This window comes from Meles meles, chromosome 5, assembly GCF_922984935.1.
Source record: "Meles meles chromosome 5, mMelMel3.1 paternal haplotype, whole genome shotgun sequence".
Taxonomy (NCBI): Eukaryota; Metazoa; Chordata; class Mammalia; order Carnivora; family Mustelidae; genus Meles; species Meles meles.
In genome coordinates, this window is record NC_060070.1 from 23,990,416 (window position 1) to 24,012,141 (window position 21,726).

A 21,726-nucleotide genomic window follows, 5' to 3' on the forward strand; every position below is an offset into this window, starting at 1 on the left:
CTGATGACCGATATTCACTCGTAGCACTGACATGAAGGGAACTTACTGGAGCATAAGCTTTGATAGGTCAAAATCTCTGACACTCGGGAAGGCAGAGTCTAACTCCGGCTCCCCACCTAAAAGCCCCTCCTGGACAGCATGCCGCCATGCACACCCCAGCGACCACCAGCCACCATGAACAAGGCCATAGATCAGACCTGCTTTCATTCATCTGTCTGGCTGTAGAGCTCACAAGTTGGCTGGGGAGAAAGTTTGCTAGATCATTCCGTTTAGAGGGCTCAGGACAGAGCCTCTCAGCTTTATGCCTCTCGCAGCCTGTGAAGTCATTCCACCAGAAGACCTTGACAGAAATGCAGCCCTTTCTCATCAGGAGTAAAGAAAGGGGAAGGGAGAACAAAAGACTTCGTGGAGCGAGCGAGACAGAGTGTCACTGATGCTTTATTTACATGCGTCACCATCTCTTTTACAAACTAGATTACGGTTGTAAATGGAATACACAAGGCAATTCTCTACAAACACCAAGAAAAGTTAAGTACTGTGTCTCTATTTCATTTGGAAAGGGGAAGGTTCCCAAATCAAACTGGTTTTGATTCTTGAGAAGAGAGGTGGTAGAGTTAATTCATGGCAACATATGGTTGGACAAAATCCTCAGTAAGGATGCAATATGATAGTGTTCGCTTGGAGAGAAGGGGTGAGGTGCTTCAAACCAAAGTATCAACCGCTGGTCTCTCGGGTGTCTGAATACAGCCATGCACCATAGTTAATTCTAGTCTGAGTGGGGTATGAGCAAGAAATTGGAATAGGTAAGACAATTTTACAGATACTGTATACAGATTTTTTTTCCATTCATGCAACTTTTTCTTAAAAAAAGTTAAACATGTGAAGCCAAAATGCACAATGTATTTTTTTCATATTAACTAATTTTTCTGGTCCTCCTTCACATCTGTTTACATTTCCTGTGTACATACGGTGCTAGGACAAGTATACGAGAGAAGACTGATTGCCAGGCAATGAGAGAATTTTAGAGGAGTGAGTGACCGGACACACAGGTTTTTAAAGCAGCCACACACATAATTCTGGAGTGTGGCAGAGGCCTCAGAACCAATCATTCATCAAAGAAAAATACACACAAATAAAACCAGAGGAAAATATTTCATTCACTCAAACTGCATAAAATGTTACCCACCGACGATTCAGATCAGATAGAATAGACTCTTTTCAGTTACTTGGGCGTCTGTGTCAAGATCTCGTGTGCAGACATGATTTCGCAGGGCCTGTGCTATCCCCTCCTTGTGCCTGCTGCCCCGTCTTCAGGAGAGGCTGGCTTTTTCGTACCTCTTTGCCAGTGATTGCATTTCTACAAAAAACCTGCTAAACTAAAAAATACAACAGTATGCCTAATCAGACCATGTTCCCCAAATTCATCAAGAGAAAGGAAATTAGAGTTCAAGCTATCAGGGTTTTGCTTCTGCTTTCAGAGAGAAAGGATGACATTCGCATTTGCATTCAGCAGCCCAATGGCATCGGCACACGACACGGGACTGGCTGCCTGGCTGTTGTACTCTTGGTGGTCTCCCCAAGAGATTCCAACGGTCCTTCTTCCGTAAGCGGGGTCCACTGGGTGTAGGCCAAGGCTGACCCTACCGTCTTCAACAAGACTGGAAGCCACTTGAAAGGTCGCCCTGAGACTGGGCAGAGCTGTCCTGAGCTGTGAGTCATGAGGGCCTCCCCACAGGGTGGTCAAATGCCACACACAGAACACCCAAACTCGATACCAAACACACACACACACACACACACACAGCCCACCTTGTATCACACATGTGTGCACAATCCTGTTAACAGGAAAGACAAACTTCAGAAATTTTTTAAAAAATCTGTGTTTCAGCAACCATCCCATTGCGAGGGGATGCAATAAGGGAGCCGGGGCTCAGCTTCATTCACAGTTAATGGGTGCGCTGAACCTGGCAGGCAGCTCTCACACCAGGAGAGGGAAGGCTTATAAAGCTCTTTTCTAACTTTGGTACAAGGTATCTGGCGCTGGAGCCTGAAGAGAGAACAAAAGAGAGAACAACAGAACCCCAGAGTGCATGTCGTGTTTTCAACATTAGTTAACTCTTCTTTTTAATTTCCCGTCAAAAAGTGGAAGGCTCCCTAGAGCAGCTTATTTAGAGGCTGGAGATAACCTGGAATAGTTCTCAGCAGGATGCGAACATTACAGCCGCCAGGCCCCTGGAGGCCAAGTATTCCACTGGGACGCTCCAGATCAGAAAACTTACAGTGAGGGACGCGTGACACTCAGATCTCCACGTGGCGGCCGATGGCTGGCCCTTGCTGAAAGCGGAGTCTCGGTGTAAGAGACGGAGGTCTCAGGCTGCCCCTCTGCCCTGTGTGACCACCTCCTGGTGGCTCCAGGGGAGCCTGGCCTGGGGAGGAGGGGGGAAGGCCAGCTGGCAGTGACCCAGGCTGAGAGGGGCGCTGCCCTGATCCTGGATGGGCCTGACTGTTCCAAGTCCCTCTCGAAACTGATGATGGCACTCGGCTTTGTCCTGATCTCAGCTCTCCACAATGCTCTACATGTAGATACTATCTGCATTGTTAAAAAACAAAAAACCCAACAAATGCAAAGCACCCCTCCCCCTTCATTTTCCTGATGTGCTCTGCGGCTGCCCTGCTCTCAGACCTCCTCTGTCCCTCCCTCAGCTGTTTCAGATTAAATTATAATCTGGTTCTAGGACATTTCGTAAGACATTCTGCCTGAAATCTAACAAACACTGAGAAAAAGAGAATAATAAATGAGATGCCGCATGTCTGAAAGGAGTCAACACAGGTTGAAACCTATTTGGGAGCTGTTTTTTTTTTTTTTTTTTTTAACTCCCTAAGTAGCTCCCGGGGTCTACAAAACTGAAAAGGCAGACTAGCTGTTTTGTTAGTTTGCTGTTTCTTTCCGTTCAGGAGAGAAATTCTCAGGGCCCTGACACTGTAAGCACTGGGGATTCTCCTCCTCGCTGCCCTCCCTCCCCACAGTGGCTGTAGTTGCGTCCCTGCGGCATCCCTGTCAGGGCAGCAGCAGCTACGAACCCAGAGAGGTCGTCTTCTCTCAATGACACTGGACAGTTCCTGTGTACAGCGGACCACCGAAGAATCAAGGAAGTGGCTAGCGTCATCATAAAGGGATACGGTAAGCCAAAGTCTGTCTCACTGACAAGCGGACCACATGAAGAGAATACACACCTTTAAAAATTATACATACTTTTAAAATGAAGATTAAAAAGTGTAGCAGTTTAGAAAAGGCGATATGCTACAGGCCTACTATAACCACAACCGCACGACAATTTACAGATTCAGTAAAAGGCAGGGTGAAATCAACAGGGCCATCACTCAAACATGAGAACCCAAGCGAGGTGGGGGAGACGTGTGACAATACCAAATGGAACTTCCATTATGCTAGGAGCTGTTCTCACCACCAGTATCACCCCCAGAGGAATTAGGAAGCAAAGGTGCACAAGGGGGCCCCTGGCGGCCGGTGGTAGGTGCAGGGTTCGGGTGGGATGTCTATGTTGGTGGGAGGGAGTCAGTGCCCACTGCACGGTGCGAGCGTCAGCGAAACTCATGCAGGGAAGTCTGTGCTGAACTACTAGCCTGTGTTCCTAACGTCCATGCAGAATGTTCCATTTTTGTACTGTACATGGTAAAATTTTTTTATACATTTATATACCTAATGCTTTTTATGCAAAGAAAAGAGTCTTCATCTATCACTTTGGAGAAGTATGCCTACGCTGTGCTCATCAGAGCTTCATTACACCAGTTTTTCGTGTGCACCCAAGGTGTTCCCAACTATTCTGTCTACCGAAGAGGGTAATGATATAATCACACTTTCCTGGCTAAACAGAAAGCACCTATACAGCACCATTAACTTTTTGAAAACCAAACAAAATGAAATCCACAGAAGCAGAAAGATGGGGGGGAAAAAGTCGTAACTGCCCTATCTTGTACTTCCATCGTGTCACTTGTACAATTACAATCTAAGCTTTTATATATATATATATATATATATATATATTAGATTGTGTGTGTGTGTATATATAAAAATCAGTTCGTATGCTATTGCCTCTCACTCATACATGTCTAGTAGATCCGATTATACACAGCAAGGCTGAAAATAATCAAGGGTATTTTAGGAAAATAGTGACTCTGCTTTGTACTTCTCACATATTTCCCACTGCAGGCTTAATGCTCACCTGCAAGTTCATTTCTTCTGCAAAGCAAAACAGGACTTTTTTTTTTTTCCTTTTCTCCTTAAAACTAAATCCCTTAGTGGCATTTGGCAATGAGTGGGCAGCTGAGCTGACTTATTTCTTGAAAAGACCCTAATTTCTAACCAGCATACCATCATTGTTCACTGCATTAGCTGAGGATAATGCCAGGAGACCAGAGACCCGACTGCTCTGGAACTGCAGACCAGGGGCTGGGGGAGTCCCCCGACCCCAGCCCCGCCTCAGAACGAAAACACACTGGGTCGCATGCAGCACTCCATTCGTTGGGCCTATGCAGGGGTCAGTCCTGGACTGGTGCGCACGGCAAACAGTTGTGCCATCGTTCAGTTTTTAGAAAAGGATAGTTTTCTACCGAACAAAAGAAGAAAGAAAATCCCCCTCTGGTTTATGTAAATTTGTTAGTTTATGGAGTTCCAAGAGTTCAAATGCTTGTGATGCCCAAAGCTAGACTAGTAACTGGTACAACGTTTTCCTTCTGTTTTAAAATTTGCCAGGGGAAGGATGATTAACATTTTAACATAAAAATACTGCAAGTTAATGCATGTGAAAAACTCAGAAAGTCAAAGGAAAACAAACACAAAAACGACACGGAAAACATCCCATAAACCATCGTGATATGAATCCACCAGTCGCCAACAGGAGCTCACGGTGTGCTCTGAACGAGGGTGGGTGGTGCTGACAGGGTGCTGTCCTTCACTGGCAGGTGGCTCCTGACCCTGTATAAGGAAGGTTTTGCATACTTTATATAGAGAGTTCTGTTCCAGGGGTAAGTGCTTCACCCGGGGTAAGGGGCTGTTAACAGTCTCTGCTGGGTTAGGAAAATGGTGCGGGATTCACAAAGGTGTTAAGCTGTAAACGGTATCACTGTCCACTTGCTGAGAGCAGATTTGGCAAAGGGTTTCTCTGTAGGTCTTGTGTCAGTTTGAGGGTCTGCAGGAGGAGAAAAGAAAAACCAGAGATGATTAAGGACATTCAAATAGCAACTGTAGGCCCCTCTGGCTCACGCTTCACCAGCCTCCTGTCTCCTCACCTCACCTCCAAACTAAGGGTACTCGCGTGAAAGCTGTTTTGCTACACAAGCTTCAGAGGTCTGAAAACTTAAGGACAAAGCATGGAGACTACTTACCTTATTTTTCTGCTTGATTATAAGATGCTCTCAAGTTGAAAAAGCCTAGAGGAAATGAGGTCATTCATTTTGGGAGGTTAACAAAGAAAGGCAAGTTAGGGGTGTTTTAGTAGGCCCTTTCTTTTTTTTAATCTCTAAGATTTATGTGTTTATTTGAGAGAGCCCACACGAGTGTGTGATTGGGGAGAGGGAGAAGAAAAGCAGCAGACTTCAGACTTCATGCTGAGTGCAGAGCCCAATGCGGGCCTTGATCTCAGGACTCTGAGATCATGACCTGAGCCAAAACCAAGAGTCAGATGCTTAATGGACTGAGTCACCCAGAAGCCCCGTTAGTCGGTCCTTTTAAGTTATGTGTCCAGGGTGCAGATGGGATTTTGCTCTAGGATTTTCAAGCTACAACCAGAAAAGCTGGTCACCCTAAGCAGACCAGCTATGCTTTTCTGGTTCTCTCCCACTGGCTACATGGACTAACCAACCTTGTTTAACATGAGTACCAGGGGAGCTGAAATGGCCACTTTCCACAAAGGCTTACTCAGTCTGCACCACCGCTTGGAGATCACTTTGACTCCCCCTTGATTATTAAAGGAATAAGCAATCTCTAAGTGGACTGTGTAGGAATTTTTTTTTTTTTGTATTAAAAGTCTGCAGAGAAAAAAAAAATTATGTAACACACATATGGCCCAAAACCCCTCCCACACAAAACATCCCTTTAACAGTTAACAATTTATTACTATTTTTGCCATCAACAGTCTTCAATGGGAGGCACAAGAGGTCCTCTCAGACCCTCTGAATTTACATGTCTTAGCAGACTTCATGAGACCTCTGAGGCCAGACAAGTCAAAGGACTAAAAAAAGTATACTCACAGAGATGTAGCTAAAGGAATCAACACAACAGACCTCAAGACATAAGACCTCTTGTTTATGGAGACAGTGTCAGCTGTCAAGGTAGGGAGGAAAATGGCTTTAGGCCAAGAAATGGATAGAGAAGTAGGAGGGAAACAAGCTGAACTCACCACCTTCTCATCAGAGAAGGTAAGCAAGTCATGAAGTGTTCACCAGTAAGCTCACATACACGTTACACACATCTGCTTCCCACTTTTTAGACCAGATATTATCATAGGTTCATTCGGGATTTTCACAAATGTGCTTAGGACTTCAATCTCTCCTGTGGCTGGGCTGGCTGGCAATCTCACCTTTCACTACCAATATTCAGAAAGATAGCCGGGCTTAGTATTGGTAATGTTACACACCCATGGTCACAATTACCCTTGCTACAGCTCCAAACTGAAGCTCTTAGGGGGTTTTATCAGAGGCAGCAACAAGAAAGAAGGAAAAAAAGGCCCTCTTTCCCCCACCCATCCCCAGTATTTATTTTCCCTGGATGATGGATTTTTTTGCTTTGTAAAGGTATTAGACAATATTATCCTGGACTTGTTGATTTCAGAGCAAGAAAAAGCTAAAACAGGGACACCGGGGTGGCTCAGTTAGTTAAGTGTCTCATGATCTCGGGGTCTTGGGACAGTCCCGTATCGGGCTCCTTGCTCAGTGGGGAGCCTGCTGGTCCCTCTGCCTGCTGCTCCCCCTGCTTGTGTGCATGCTCTCTCTCTGACAAATAAATAAAATCTTCAAACAAAACAAAAAAAACCCCCACAAAACCCAAGAAAGAAAGAAAAGAAGAAGCTAAAACAGGTGTCTAGTTGGCTCAGTCAGCGGAGTGTGTGACCCTTGATCTCGGGGTTGTGAGTTCAAGCCCCACGTTGGGCCTAGAGATTACGTGTAAAAAAAAAAAAAAAAAGAAAAAGAAAAAGAAAAAAAAGCAGTTAAAATAGAAACCAGATTCAAAGCATCCATGAAGAATTAGCCTCCTAAAGCCAGCCAGTGCTCTTCTAGCTATTCTAGCTGGGACCCCTGAGGAGGGAATGGATAAGGGTACAGACATGGTTCTTTGGAAGGGTATTCAGTTTTTCCTTTCACAATAACACTTAATAAACCACAATCTAACATCACTATGCAATTAGTCATCAGGGACTGTGGTCCCCAAGTGCTAAGAGAGGAGCTGTAAAGCATGACCTAATTCAGACCCCATCCTGGTTCCCTCTGGTATTAATTATTCAGCCATGGAAACCAGTGCATACTGGGAAGGTGACACACTTCATTCCCCAAGTACAGAAGCAGAGCGCGCAGCCTGTTCTCATGCTGGAGCTGGGTCCGCACGGGGGAAAGAAGGCACGGGGCACCTATAACCCCCAACGTGGCATCATTCTAAGCAGAACAAGGCCTGGGCTCTGAAAACCAGGGGCAGGAGGCCCACACTGGGCAGTCTAGAGCAATAACCAACAACAATCCTTAGGCCAAACACATTCATTCCCTCATCAAAAGGCCCAGAATCTTCAGGGAACATCATCATTAAAAAGGAGACGCACTGATCGGAACTCCTTCCATTTCCGCAGAATGGGCTTGGGGCCCCCTGTGTCTGTGGCATTCCCCAGGGGTCTCCCAGGCCATGCCATTTCCCTGCAAGGGAAACCTCGTGTGCTTAGAGGGGAGCCAGGAAAGGAGAGGCCCAGGTTCCGGGACATCTCTCACAAGGACAAATGCAATAAGGAAATCCAACTCCACAGGACAGAAAGGTGACCTGTTTTCTCTATGACAGAAAGCAAACAGATCGTAAAATATTATGAAAATATAAAGAAATCAGATAAATGTTGAAGAGAAATACAAGCATTCTTCTAAAAGATATACCAAAATTACCATTCACTAGGAAGACCTTATGATGAAAAATAGTCCCAAAGAACACAGCTCCTTATCGGCCTTAGATTTTGAGCCACTTTGGTAACTCACCATTGGCACATGTGTATCTGCCTCCACCAATGACAGAGAACAGAAGGACCACTTTAAAGGATGACACCAGCTACTGAGCTGAGAATTTAATGACACTTAGGTTGGGACCAGGTGTGGTGGGTTTCAGTGAAGCTCCCGCATTTTAAACATTGTTTCAAGTAAGATGATAACGTGAACAGAAGTTTAAGTATGCTGATGCTGATTCTAAGTTTAAAAGCACATCATATTAAGCAAAACTTCTGGAAGGAAAAGGAAGCATATAGCTGAAGGGAATTACAGATATCACTTTGCAGTCACCAGACCATAGGCCAATGAATAATAAATATGAAAACGTCCTTAAAAAAAAAAAAACCCAAAAAACAGAAAACGTTGTCCTGTCCCATCTGTGACTTTCATTGATGGGGAGAAGATCTCTCTTCCCCATCCATGCCCAATAAGTATGTCTGAAATCAGACTGTCGATGCAAGGAAAATGAAATCGGGGTGCCAAATGACGAGACCCATTCCAAAAATATCTATGGATGCTGTCATCTGGTCTCTGCTGAGAGTACGTCCCTCTATAATCTTGGCATCTGTAGGGAAGACAAGTTTCTGCCTAATTATCACCACTAAATCACATGACATGCTAAGAAAGGGCAATGCCTCCAAAAAAACTCTACACAAAACATAACAACCCCAATCAACTTAAATCTGGGAATAAAACATTAAAGTTCCTACTGCTGTCCTCCTACAACTTAACTCCACTGTGACAAATATGGATTTCTCAGCAGTGTTTTTATCTTTTTGGCACAGAGGAAAGGAACAGGACCCTGACACCAAATATGACACAGAAGGAAAACAAGCCAGTAGCATGAAACCCTCACATCCACAAATCCATGAAGGTAGCCACTGCTTTCCTAAGCTAAAACGAAAGATGTCTGGAGGAGGTCTGCCTGAAACACAAAATTAAAGTGAAACACCGCTTTCCCTACTCTTTAAACATAAAGATAACTTAGGCCAAACCTGCCAACCCCAGGACAAGCTGGGCACTAAATACAGAACATTTAGGACAGAAAAGGAAATGAATCAACGTTCACTCAATCTGACAGGGAAGACTCATGTGGAGTTCAGAGAATAGGTGTGGGCTTCAGACTAGGGAAGTTTCCACCCCCAAGGAGAAAGCAAAGACATGCCTGCCTGCCACCATCTCTGCTTTGCCCCCAGGGGGATCTCCGGGACACCCAATCTATCATGAGCCACAACCATCTGCCACCCTCCACCCAGGCTTCTGGAGCTGGTGTCCCCCCAGGAAAAACGGCGTTTCTGTGGGTCTTGGGCTGGGCAATCGCGTCTAATTTTGGAGGACCAAAATGGCAGCTGTTCCTTTGGCGTCCATCTTCACAGCCAAAACACGAAGCAGCTGAAGAAAACACCTAATGGGTGCAACACTTCGCTTAATTTGGTAATTTTTCAGCATCTCCCAGGTTGGAATGGGAGACAAAGACTTACGGAAGCAGCGGAGGGCCAGCCTGGTGGTCACTGTGATAGCAGGAGCCTGTCAGATGACAATCCAGCCCTCTGCCTGCAATGCTGGCCAAACAGTGCCATCCTCCAGGACTACCAGAGAAGGCGAGTGAGGTGGTGCAGCTCTATAAGCACATTTTGAAGAATGCTGTCAACCTGCTACTTTAGCAACTTAATAGTTAATAAGAGAAGCAGAATAGGTAGGGAGGTTTCAGCCAGGCGGGAAGCCAAATTTGTATTCAGTTTGAGGAGCCTCAGTAAAGGAAAGTCAAGTTTCTAGGAAATGCAGCCCATAGGCACAGATGCCTCCCCCCCCCTTTAAGCTTTATTTGAGAGAGAGAGAGAACACAGGCACATGTTGCTTGTGGGAGTTGCGCGGGGGCAGAGGGAGGAGGAGAGGAACCTCAAATGGACTCCCTGCTGAGCACGGAGCCCAACAAGGGGCTCAATCTCACAACCCTGAGATCATGACCTGAGCCCAAATCAACAGTCAGATGCTCAACCACCTGAGTCACCCAGGTGTCCCTCCATTAATACAACTTTAAAAAATTAATTAAAAAATTTAAAACAGTAAGTATTTAATATTTACCTTCTCTCCTCTTTTCCGTGTATCCTACCATACACATCCTTTATTTCAAGGACCAAAATCAACAGTCTTGCTACTTTCTCAGATTGCTATCACCACTTTAGTGATTCACCACTTACAAAAACAAGAGGGAACCATAGTATAGGAAGAAATGCATAGAGCCATAAACCGTGACCCGAATGTCACATGTTTTATGTTTGCCGTGTGACTCTTCACTGCATTGACTGGCTGGGGCGGGGTGACTGGGAGTGTGAAGTCACCGCCTCGGGCTGGGGACACACTGCATCCCTGGGACGTGGTGCTGCAAGTACAGGCCCAGTGTGTCAGCCCATCTAAGGGCTCCACAACCAGCTACAGGAGAGAGGGGGCCCCAAAGTCTTCTTTGCCTGCTTTAGATATACAGGGTTTTGAAGACCATCTAGCTTTTCCAAAAGTGATTCTGAAATTGAAAACACAAAACCAGCTGTTTTAGTTCCACAAATAGACCAAACCACTCATCCCCCTGTAAGGTAGGACCAGGACACGCAGGTGACACAGGTGGTGGCCAAGAAGCAACCATGAGACCCGTGCAACAGAAGAAGGAAACCAAGAAGGGAACTGAAAGGAGGGGCTCAGGGGCGGCTCCGAGATTGGCAGACAGACAAAGGACTGCCCTGAGGTCAGCCGTCTGGCCAGCAGTGTAGACTCGGACATGAGGTAAATCCAAACTTGGTATGGCTGTGGGAAGCCCTGGTGTCCCTGCTCAGCCTGGAGCTCGCTTCCATGGGTACCGCAGCCAGCAGGCGACCTGAAGTGAATGGGGCTGGACAGGGAGTGCTTTGGCTTGAGGCATGCAGGCAGCAGGCATAAGGGACACCTCCACCACATCTGTACACACGTTGGGCTGTATTGCTTTCTGATCATTTCTCAACATACAAATGACCAATGGACGTTCCAATTAATTACAGTGGCAATGTATACAGGGAAACCCACTGAAAATTAATTTAAAATTTCAACCTCAGAATCTATGGCCTTCTCTTTTTGGCCATTACATTTCTTTAAGGAGTCAAACACTCCCCACAGACATGAATACTTAAAAAAAAAAAATGGTAAGAAAAGAAAGAAAATCTTATGATCCAGACTTCTTTCATCAGAGAGAAAGAAACAGAGGAAGGAGGGGGAGGGGAGGAGGGAGAGAGAAGACATCCTGATATGCAAACCTTCAATCAAGCCAAGACTGGCAATTAACGTTTTATCCTCTGGAAACACTGGAATTACCTTCGGAGGCTTCCATGACTAAGTCATTCTCATCGTTTAATAAATGAATATCATATATTTTACCCAAAAAGAGGTCATTAAAAAAAACCAGGAAATCTAGAATTACAGAGTACAGCTCACATCTATTACTGGGGAAGAGAAGCAAAGCAAAGACCCGCACCCAAGCACACACCCAAGCACGCAGCAGTTTTTCGGGAAGAGGGGCGTGTTCCCATTCTAAGCCTGGTCCCGAGTCTTTGGGAGGAAAGTTCCCGGAGAACAACAGCCCATTTTCTCTGGGTTTTCACTGAACTTACAGTTGGAAGAGATCTTAAGGGCAGAGCAACCACATTTTCTGAATCCCAAACTGTGTCACACTAGCCAGTAAGGGGGTAAACCTCCAGCCCTGGGGGGTGGGGGTGTCCACGGCCAGACCACTGCCAGCATCAAGCTATTTATTGTGTGGCAACTTCCGGCTCTCAAGAGAGCCCTCGGAGGGCTGGAACAGCTCTTTATTTCTCTGAGGCTTGGGATGGGCTGGCAGTGGGAACGGGAGGATCAGATTTCCAGGCTCCCTACCAGCAGGGAGGGGCTATACGGAAAGGGAGAAGAGAAGGGGTGTGGGGAGGCTGCCCCCTCCTCTGTTCCCTCCACAGAGTGCTACCTACCGGCCAACTGGATGCTGACAGACACCCCCAAGGAAACCCGAAGCCAGGCATCTGGGACTTCTCAGGCAATCCTCTGAAGATGCTAAGAGAACACTCTGGGTACCACACACAAACCTCATTCCATCTAGGTCGTAAGTTCCCTGTGAGTGAAACAGTTTCTGGCAGGGGTACCTCCAAATTGGTAGCCAGGACTTCTAGGGGGCATCCAAAGCTTCACAAACAGGCAACCACCATACCTTTTTAATAAAAAGAAGTCAAACGCATTCTAGTTTAGGAAAGTACTTGCTCTTTCTGCCAAGTGTTACGTCTGGCCTGCCTGCCTCCCTTATTGGTATCAACCTCTGGAGCCACTGTCAGTAACAATAAAAATTAAGGAACTTTTTAAAAAGCTGCCAAAGGACCTTAGGCCATATAAGAGCTCTGTGAGGTAGGTCTCCATTTTAACCCCATTTCACAGAGAAGTGAACGGAGACTGAGGGAGTTGAGAGACTTCACTCTGACACATAGGCGTGCAGCTGGCAGCCTTCTGCTACAAATCCCACAGCTCCTCTGCCGAACCACGCAGGTGACACTAAACTTGGGAGTGGGTTGTAGGGGAGGTTTTTTAAATCCGTGGTTCCCACCACAGCAGAACCCCAGAGACAGTGAGCTAAACTGGGTGGCTGGCTCATGTCTTTAGGGGTTTCTTAGAACATGGGTCCTATGGCTTCTTGAAGAAAAAGGATTTGGCTCAAGATATCAAATGAATTTAGGAAACACTGCAATCCTATCCTAGAAGGTTCATAACGTCTATTAACTTTCAAGGCTCTTTGTAGTCCATCTGGCAACAACTCTAATTCCCTTAAACATCATATTCCACTGACCACAGAATGCATTTTCTACTTAATATCCATGAATGTCTTGAGGGTCCAGTATTCTGTGGAACACTTTGAGAAACACTGACTTATGGGACCTCTAACTATCAGAAGTGTCACACTAATTTTCAAAACAAAACTCTAATTCATTTTAGTTTTTGGAACTTTAAACTTCAAAACAATTTGGAAGATGGGGGAAAGCAATGCTCTTACATCAAATGAACACATCCACAAAACCAAGGTGAAGTGGATGATGTCTTTCACGAGGTGGGGAATCTCCATCTTGGAATGAAAAATCTGGCATTAAAACATGAATCTCCAAGTCGGGAAGAGAAAGTCTGCAAACATCCCTACCTGCCCCAGGAACAAGGCAGAACCCTGGCCCTTCTCTCCAGCAACAGCACAGAGGCAGGTCCCCACACGCCCTTTCTCCAGTCTCTAAGAAGAAAGGGAAGCTGTGAGAAGCACAGGTGGCACCTGGGGGGAGACTGTACTTGAGAAAACATTACTTAGGAGATGTTGGAGAGTGAGCATCAGGAACCCTGGGAAAAGCATCATCTTATGGGCGCTTAGAATTTGCAAGGATTTCTAGGAGTAATTCAGGTGACTTTCACCCCATTTATTCATGCTCCATGTCAGCTCTGTGGCCAAAGAAACATTCCAGAAAGCCATCTATAAATGCAACTGCTTAAAGTGACAGTCACTCAAGGCTCTGTTCCTGTGCCCCAGAGAGCAGCATCGATACCAGTGCTTTCAAGGGAAAAGAATGTATGAATGGAGTGTAACCAGCCTCTGCGTAGAAAATGCCTTTTCACAGCTGTGTAAATTTCCCTTTACTGTTGTCAACACTAAAAAGATCCAGACAGCCATTCTCTCAATGAATGACAGTTCAGACTTCAGGCTTTTTTTGAGGTAAGAATAAAGATCCTGCAGATGCATAATTCTCAAGATGAACATATTGTGACCACAAACTAGACTAGAGCCCTAAGCGCAAGTAACAGAGTGTGTTCTCCAAGCAATACGCACGGATTCGTGTTCATCATACGTTACACTGCCTAACACAGAAGTAGCTACCTTAAGGGGAAAAAAACATGACACAAATAGCCTACATTGCCTATATTTGGTTAGAATTAATCCTATTCCCCCACACGAATATGTAACAGAATCAGAATCTGTTCAACAGGAATCAGAAACGTGCTCCTTTTGGACAGCAGCCTCAACAAAACCTAAACGGGCTCCAACACCAGGTCCTGCCATTTCCACACCCATATCCCACGGTTTCTGTATAGTTCTGCATCACCACGAACCTCTTACTAGGGCCACTTCACAGACTGAATGTTAGGTTTCGGGTTTACAATTACGTCTACCATGCACTTCTGAAACTATGATTCTACCCTCATCCGGCAGATGACAAACCTACTATTGCGAGAGTCACTGGTGATGTGGCAGAGGCAGGGAGAGAACTACCCCTCTGCTCTCCAGCTGGGCCTTTTCCCGTTGATGTTTTCCAATCTTTATTGTAAAGTAGTTTAAAACTAGGTATGGGGCTGCTCCCTAATGGGGTCTCCAAATGCCAAAAGGTGAGATGAATTAAAGAACGTAGGCATCTTCTGACCTCAAAATGACAGCGAGGCTGAGGCTGCCTACACTCTGAGGAGACACACAGCAGACCCAGAAGTTCGGCCTCATAACCACCCCACCGGCTCACAGACATCTCTGCTGCCAATCTGAAAGGACATGCACCAAGCTTTATGAGAGAAGACAGTGCCCTTCACACCCCAGTAGCTGTCTCTCATCAAAACGGATGGTTATTTTTTTTCTTTTCCAGATAGACCCATAGGTCAAAGGATTTTACACATGGTCTAAGATGAATGACGTGTGTGAAACACCCAGCCCTCCAGAGAAGCACCTCTCCACAGCTCTCTAGCAAGATGGTCTGTCAACTGGACAGAGCTGCTCCATTAACTCCACAACTAAAGGTCTCTAATTTAGGGTCACATGACCTTCCTGTTAAGCCAGGGAGGGAGTCTGGAGAATACCATGACTACTAGTTGTTTTTTTTTTGTTTGTTTTGTTTTGTTTTTAAAGAAAAAAAGGAAGGAAAGAAGGAAAAAAGCTTAACCAAAAAAGTCATTATAGAACAAGTCTTGGGAAGCTGGGGTGCTCAATTTGGGAGAAGGGAGGTCTGAGGTGGTGACCTCAGGCCTGTTTTGTGAATTTAGGAGAGTCACAGGTTTAAAACTAAAGAATATACTTCAGGACATCTATGTTCCTGGCTGCTTAGACAAGCAACTCATTCCAAAGCAATATGGAAATCCTAAACTCAGAAACCAGACTCTCTCAAAGCCCCTGTTGTCTTTAGGATGTTTCCTCTCTTGCTCTGATCACACTGAGCTGATTTACCTTTGAGAAATTTTCAATCTGGTGATTTTTCATTCTTAAATGCGGAAATATCTTCTCAAAACAATCTCCCCAAATGTTCTGAGAAAAAGGTGACTAAATGACCCTATGGTTAGGACCAAATAACAAAACATAATATCTCCAAAGTAGTTCTTTATCATCCCAATAATAATTCATTAAATATGCTTTTAAAATATATTTACATTTCCCTCAAAATATTTTTTTTAAAGATTTTATTTATTTATTTGATTGAGAGAGAGCGATCACAAGTAGGCGGAGAGGCAGGCAGAGAGGGGGGGGAAGCAGGCTCCCCGCCAAGCAGAGCCCCAATGGGGGCGGGGCTCAATCCCAGGACCCTGAGATCATGACCCAAGCTGAAGGCAGAGGCTTAACCCACTGAGCCACCCCCCTCAAAATATTTTTATACAAACTTTTAGAATAATACATACACAAGAAAGGTCTGCTATTCAACTACACTTGAAAAAGTAAGCAAGAACTGACAGTACGTTTTCTTCTGAATTACCTCTTCTCAATGAATTAGAAAGTGGCCTCCTCACTACACCGAAATTAAAACTTACTTGTGTCATTAGAAGCCACAATTACATTCCACTTCTTAAAGGAAGACAAACTATTTATTCTTCTAAAAGCCAAATATCTACCTTTCTCCAGGCCAGTCTTCACCAGTCTGCGTTCTGGTACGGGACTGAACTGGCAGGCAAGCAAGCTTGTCACCCTATTTAGCTTCCATTACAGTCTTTTTACCATCTCAAGGGCTATTAAACGACTGAAAACAGATGTCTGGGTTCCATTAGGGGCCTGGCGATGCCGGGGGAAAAATGAGAAGCTTTAGCATCACAACACTCTTGACACTCCCCTTTCTACAACTACCCAGTGAGCTGCACTGAGCTCACCACAGGAGACCCTTGTAATTCCTTCCCCGGGGCAGAGGGTTAAACAAGGCTCAGGTTTTAATGGCTTTGAATCCCATTTCCTCTTTATATCATTTAAAGAAGGGTGTAAGTGGATTGCCGAGCTGTTTTTAATACAGGAGCTGGGGCACAGAACAGAGCGTTTGAACATGGGTAGGGTCTGGGGGTACAAACCTGTCAGCAGAATACCCCAGTGTTCATCTTACTTCTTAAGGAGAGTTTTAAGGCAAGCCTGTGCATTATCTGCTACACTGGCTCCAGTTCAGAGCATTTTCTATTTTTTCCTACCTAGAGAAAATTGGAGAAAACTATCACAGTTCAAGCCATTCAAGAAATACGGATTCTGGGTCCAGCTGTGTGACCTTTGGCAAACTACTTAACCTCTCTGGGCTCTCTGCTTACTCATCTGTCAGTCAGTAAGTTTACCTAATTATACTATACATATTTCAGCCCACTGCAGTTTTACCAAGCACTTTCACATACTTCAGTGCATCTGATTCTTATAATAACCCTATATAGTAACAAGAGGGCGATTATTCTCATTTCATAAAACTGGAAACTGAGGTTCAGAGGCTAAGTGACACATTCCTAACAGCAGCCAGAAAATAGCAGAAGTGGAACTGAACCCTTGATTTCTGATTCCAATAAAATACTTTCTTATCACATCACATTGTGTGATCTTTCTGGTTCCAACATTATTAAAATGCCACCATTTAGAAAATCTCTGCTCCCATTCACAACCCATGTCACTGTTTGGAACCTGACCTTATGCTTCAGGAACAAGAAGCACAGGAGCAAGTGCTCTCTTTTTCTCTCACGTAAAAACTGTCTCCCATTTAATTCTTCTGCTCTTTTAAACGTGTAGATGCTGAACACTAACTCATAAAAAGATGATTAGTACTACGGTGAAGAATCTAACAGATCTTGCTTTTGGTGGAAACACTCATGCATGAAGGAATCCAGAGTATACATTCTACAGTTAAATTAGAAGTACCTGCAAATTGTTACTTTACTGGAAAAAAAGAAGAAGAAACCATAACATCGACGATCGACAATGGCAGTGTTGGACTTGAGAGGCTAAGAATGTCCTCTGGGACGATGGGTCCTCTGGCTGGGTCCTTAACTTTGATGTTCATGTGATCTAATGTCCCCCTTCCTCCCCTTCCATTCTATCCTCATCCGTCCATCAAGTAGGGAGACCTATGTCATGGGTAAGACAGAATGACTGGATACAAAGGAGAATGAAATCTCTAAATGTGTGCATGTTCTCTTTACCGGCAGTAAAATTCCTGAGCTGTCAGCAAATTGTGGGGAGGGGCACCTGAATGCCCTGTCTGACTTGGGAGATGAAACGGTCGGGAGCCATGTTACTGTGTACCAGCGCTCCATAGTTCTCAAGTTCTCAGGGTGGAGTAAAGTTCAAAGTAAATAAAAGTCAGCCTCCCCCCGCCCCAGTCACCCCCACTTTGTTATCAAATGCCATAGCACTGGGCACTGACCTGCTTTGCCCACTTCCCCTTTCCTCAGTGATTCTTCAGCCTGGCACCCAGCTCTGAGATGAGGCCTGCTTAGCACCAGTGAAGTTCCCCACGTTCAAACCAACAACATTCTGTGTGGACATGAGGGAATCAAAATTAAAATCCAACCCATCAGCATCCATGAGTTCGCTACGGATAATGGACTCCATGTCACATTCCAAGCTTCCATTGAACATGTCCAGGTCCAAGTCACTGGGGAACTTCTCATGGCCCATGACGGGAAGGTTTGCACTCGCGGAGTACAAGGAGGAGCCTGAGAGAGAGTCCGAGAGGGTTTGCATAGACTGGCTGACAGGAGACTGTTGCTGGTGTTTAACTGACCCAAGGCTGCTGGAGTCGCTCAAGCCCATGTTGCTGACAGAATTCGACAAGGCACGGCTACCACCGAGAGCGCCCTGGGTTTGGTGCTGGTGGTGGAGCAAGTTCTGATTGACCAAACTCCCCTGGTTAGGCTGGGCGGCAAAGGACATCATTGGGTCATTTCGAAGCATCACGTTCCGGCGGGAGTTCTGGGCAGACACAGCGGTGCTGGCCTGAGACATCAAGGGGTCCGACTGGGTCATCATGACATCGCTGTGGCTGAGTGAGTCTGAAGTGAGCAGGTCCTGGAGTGTCTGGTTGCCATAGTGTGACATGGACGAGAAAGTAGCTGGCTTGTTCTCTTGGATGGTCTGCATGGGAGACTGGCGCAGGGAATTCAGAGATGAGGGTCCAAACACTGTGCTGTTAAAGGAGCCAGTTGGAGAAGCCAGGCCGGAGCCCTTGGTGGTGTACGGGAAGCTAGAGCTCCGCTGCATGAGCCCTCCAGTGGGCGATGGCTGGGACGATGGGAGCGTGATGTTATCCAGCAGGTCATCCATGAGGTTGTCAGACAGCCCATCATTCAGATTCATGGTGCCCGCCATGTCGGTCAGCCGTGGTAGCTCCACGGTGCATGGCTTACTTACAGAGGGTGAGAGGCTAGCTGAGCTGTAGATCATGGGGGAGAGTGGCGCATCATCATCCTGGACGTCATCCAACTCCGTGCTTGCCAAGATGGGTGACAGGCGGCCGCTGATGGTGCTGGCGTTGGAATTGGTGCGTGAGCGGAAGTCCGTCCATGCATCCAGCTCGTCGCTGCTGCGTGACGTGGGGCTGCCTGGCCACTTGGAAAGCTGGGAGGGACTGTCATCAGCTGACTCAGGGGCTGTCTGCAGGGCTGCCTTCTTCTTGGCTGCACGGCCACGGCTCTTGGTATACTTGTTGCTGTTGTCCATGGACACAGCCCGCCGCCGGGGTGCCTTCCCGCTCTTTCCCCCATCAGGGTTGATGATCCACCAAGAGCTCTTGCCGGTCCCCTCATTCTGGACCCGCATGAACCGGCTGTGCAATGACAGGTTGTGTCGGATCGAGTTCTGCAGAGAGAATGGAAAACGCAGGACATGAGACAAAATGCCCCAAAGCTTAGGCACCCAGAAGAGGCAGTTAATCAGACTCGTTTTGGGGTGGGGGCACACCTTAATTTTGGAGGTTAAAAAGAAATTGGATGAGAAATTGGATGAGACACCCCCATCCAGGTTGGAATTCAATGACAACACTGTAAATGGCCAAGTTTGGTATTTAGGAGGTGGGAGATGGTTTCATATCCAGGAGAAGCTGGAAAAGTATAAGCTCAATGATGTTGTTTTCCCCAAATTCCTAAATTTCTATACTTCTATGTCCTATACTGAAGTTCATACTTTTATTACCACGGCTCTCTCTCCCTGCACTTTGCAACAACCTCTCTGGCTCTCTGCGGGTAATCAATCACTTGGGGGGGGGGCGTCATTTTATTCTCTCATGGTTCCTTCCTCCACTACTGTAAAGGCAGCATCTACCTTTTCCTAACCATGTCTATAAACTCAGAACTGGTGTGAATTTTTACGGATTCTTTCTATGACTCCACCTCTTACTGCCATAATTTCACACCTGTCCAACAGGCAAGAGAAAAAAAATGGTAAAGCAGGATTTGCGGAGTTGATAGAAATAGGCAAATCTTCCATTCAGAACAATTCCAAGTAATTTATACAGATACTCCCCCCTCAAGGCAATGGTCTGAGCATAGTAACTTCCTTTCAAAGAGTACAGTATGGAAAGGAGGGGAAGAGATAACTTCACAGTGGAGATGCACACACTATTTCAGGTGATCAAGGTCAGCATTAATATGGCTAAGTCATGCTGATAATACGCATTCTTGACGTGATGAACCATCACCCCAGTCTAATTATGAGAAAAACATCAGACAAGTTCCAATGAAGGGACATTTTAAAAAATGCCTGCCTGTTCAGTACTCCTCCAAACCGTCAAACCCATGAGGAACCTAAGGAAGAATGATGATTAAATGTAATGTGTACCTTGGATGGGATGCTGGGCAGAAAAAGGACGTTAGGTAAAAAAGAAGGAAATCTGAATAAAATATGCTCAGTTAATGAGCATAATAACTGATTAATATGTTTATCATTAATCAATGATTAATATGTTAATCATTAATATGTTAATGATAATGTGTCAATATTGGTTCATTAGTTGTGACAAATGTACCAAACTAACTTTAGATTAAGATAAGATGTTAACAATAGGGGAAATTTGATGTTGGGTATATGAGAAGTCCCTGTAATAGTTTTGCAACTTTCGTAAACCTAAAACTATTCTATATTAGAGGGTTAAAAAAAAAAGAAAGAAAGAGGGCAAAATATCTTCAAAATCCCAACAACTGCAGCCATCTTGCAAGATGCTCCTCTTGGCTTGGAAGATAAGCCTGGTTGGCTGGCATGACCCAGATCCAGTCCTATCTCCGTCACTGATCAGCCATGTGACCTCGAGCAAATCATTTAATCTGTCTGCAACAACTTTACTTCTCTACCTTCATTATAGCCATAATAACATCCAAACTATCCCTCCCTGACAGGGATAATGTAAGAATGATATAGGATAATATACTTCAGGAACCGGTCATGCTACCAAGTCAGGGTGTTCTCACTGCTATTATAAAACACAGAGTCCATGATGAGAGAGCTCATTCTAACCCGTAAAATGCCTCATGTGCAGTAAAAGAGAGGATCTGATGGCATCCCCCACATCTGCAACAGCACCTACAGGCCAGATGTTTGCAAGTTAAGGACAAAAGGTATTGCTTGATGCTGTATATTAAATACAAACAATCCTAAAAGTTACCATAGTTTTTAAAAAATTGGCAATCACCAACTGTATTTATGTAGAAAATGCAAATACATGTGTTCTCCCAGAATGTTTTTAAAACATAGAAAGTCAGTGGGATTTTACCATAAGTAAATAACTCAAAATACTCAGTGTTTCCCATCTATAAGTTCCCATGCAAGGAGTGCCTACAGCTCTGGTTGGGCAATGAGCATTTACAACCATGGGTTGTATGTTGGCATTTCCATGATGGCCATAAAGACACATTTGAGAGAAAAAAAGAAAGGGAACATGCTGAGGATCTGATGAGACAAATGTTGCTTCAGAGACTATATACTCTGATTCCCCTTTACTCTTATGGCTTTTGAAAGAAAATGGCATCTCTGCTAATGGTTCAGAAATCACATTTCTTTAAAGAACAAAATATTTTATACATCGGATATGAAGCATGCTCTTAAAATTCACTATACAGGGTTCAAAAAGCAGGCAAGTGCAAGCTGGTTCTACCATCTGAGTACTCAGATGACTAGATCTATTAAATAAAAAACTTAAATGTGAACTTCTTGGTGAAAAACAGGAAGGTTCTGAAACTCTG

The 21,726-nt window shown here is 45.1% G+C and overlaps 1 protein-coding gene across 2 annotated transcripts in view; it reads right to left on the bottom strand.

The window, feature by feature from the left end:
• Positions 1-420: 420 nt before the first annotated feature.
• Positions 421-21,726, bottom strand: part of FOXO3 (forkhead box O3) — a 125,338-nt gene continuing 104,032 nt past the window's right edge. For both annotated transcript variants that reach the window (XM_046004683.1, XM_046004685.1), the window contains exons 3-4: positions 17,919-19,351; positions 421-5,207 (exon numbers count right to left, since the gene is read on the bottom strand). In XM_046004683.1, the coding sequence (XP_045860639.1) occupies positions 17,954-19,351 (1,398 nt within the window). In that variant the 3' untranslated portion in view covers positions 421-5,207; positions 17,919-17,953. The remainder of the gene's footprint in view (positions 5,208-17,918; positions 19,352-21,726) is intronic.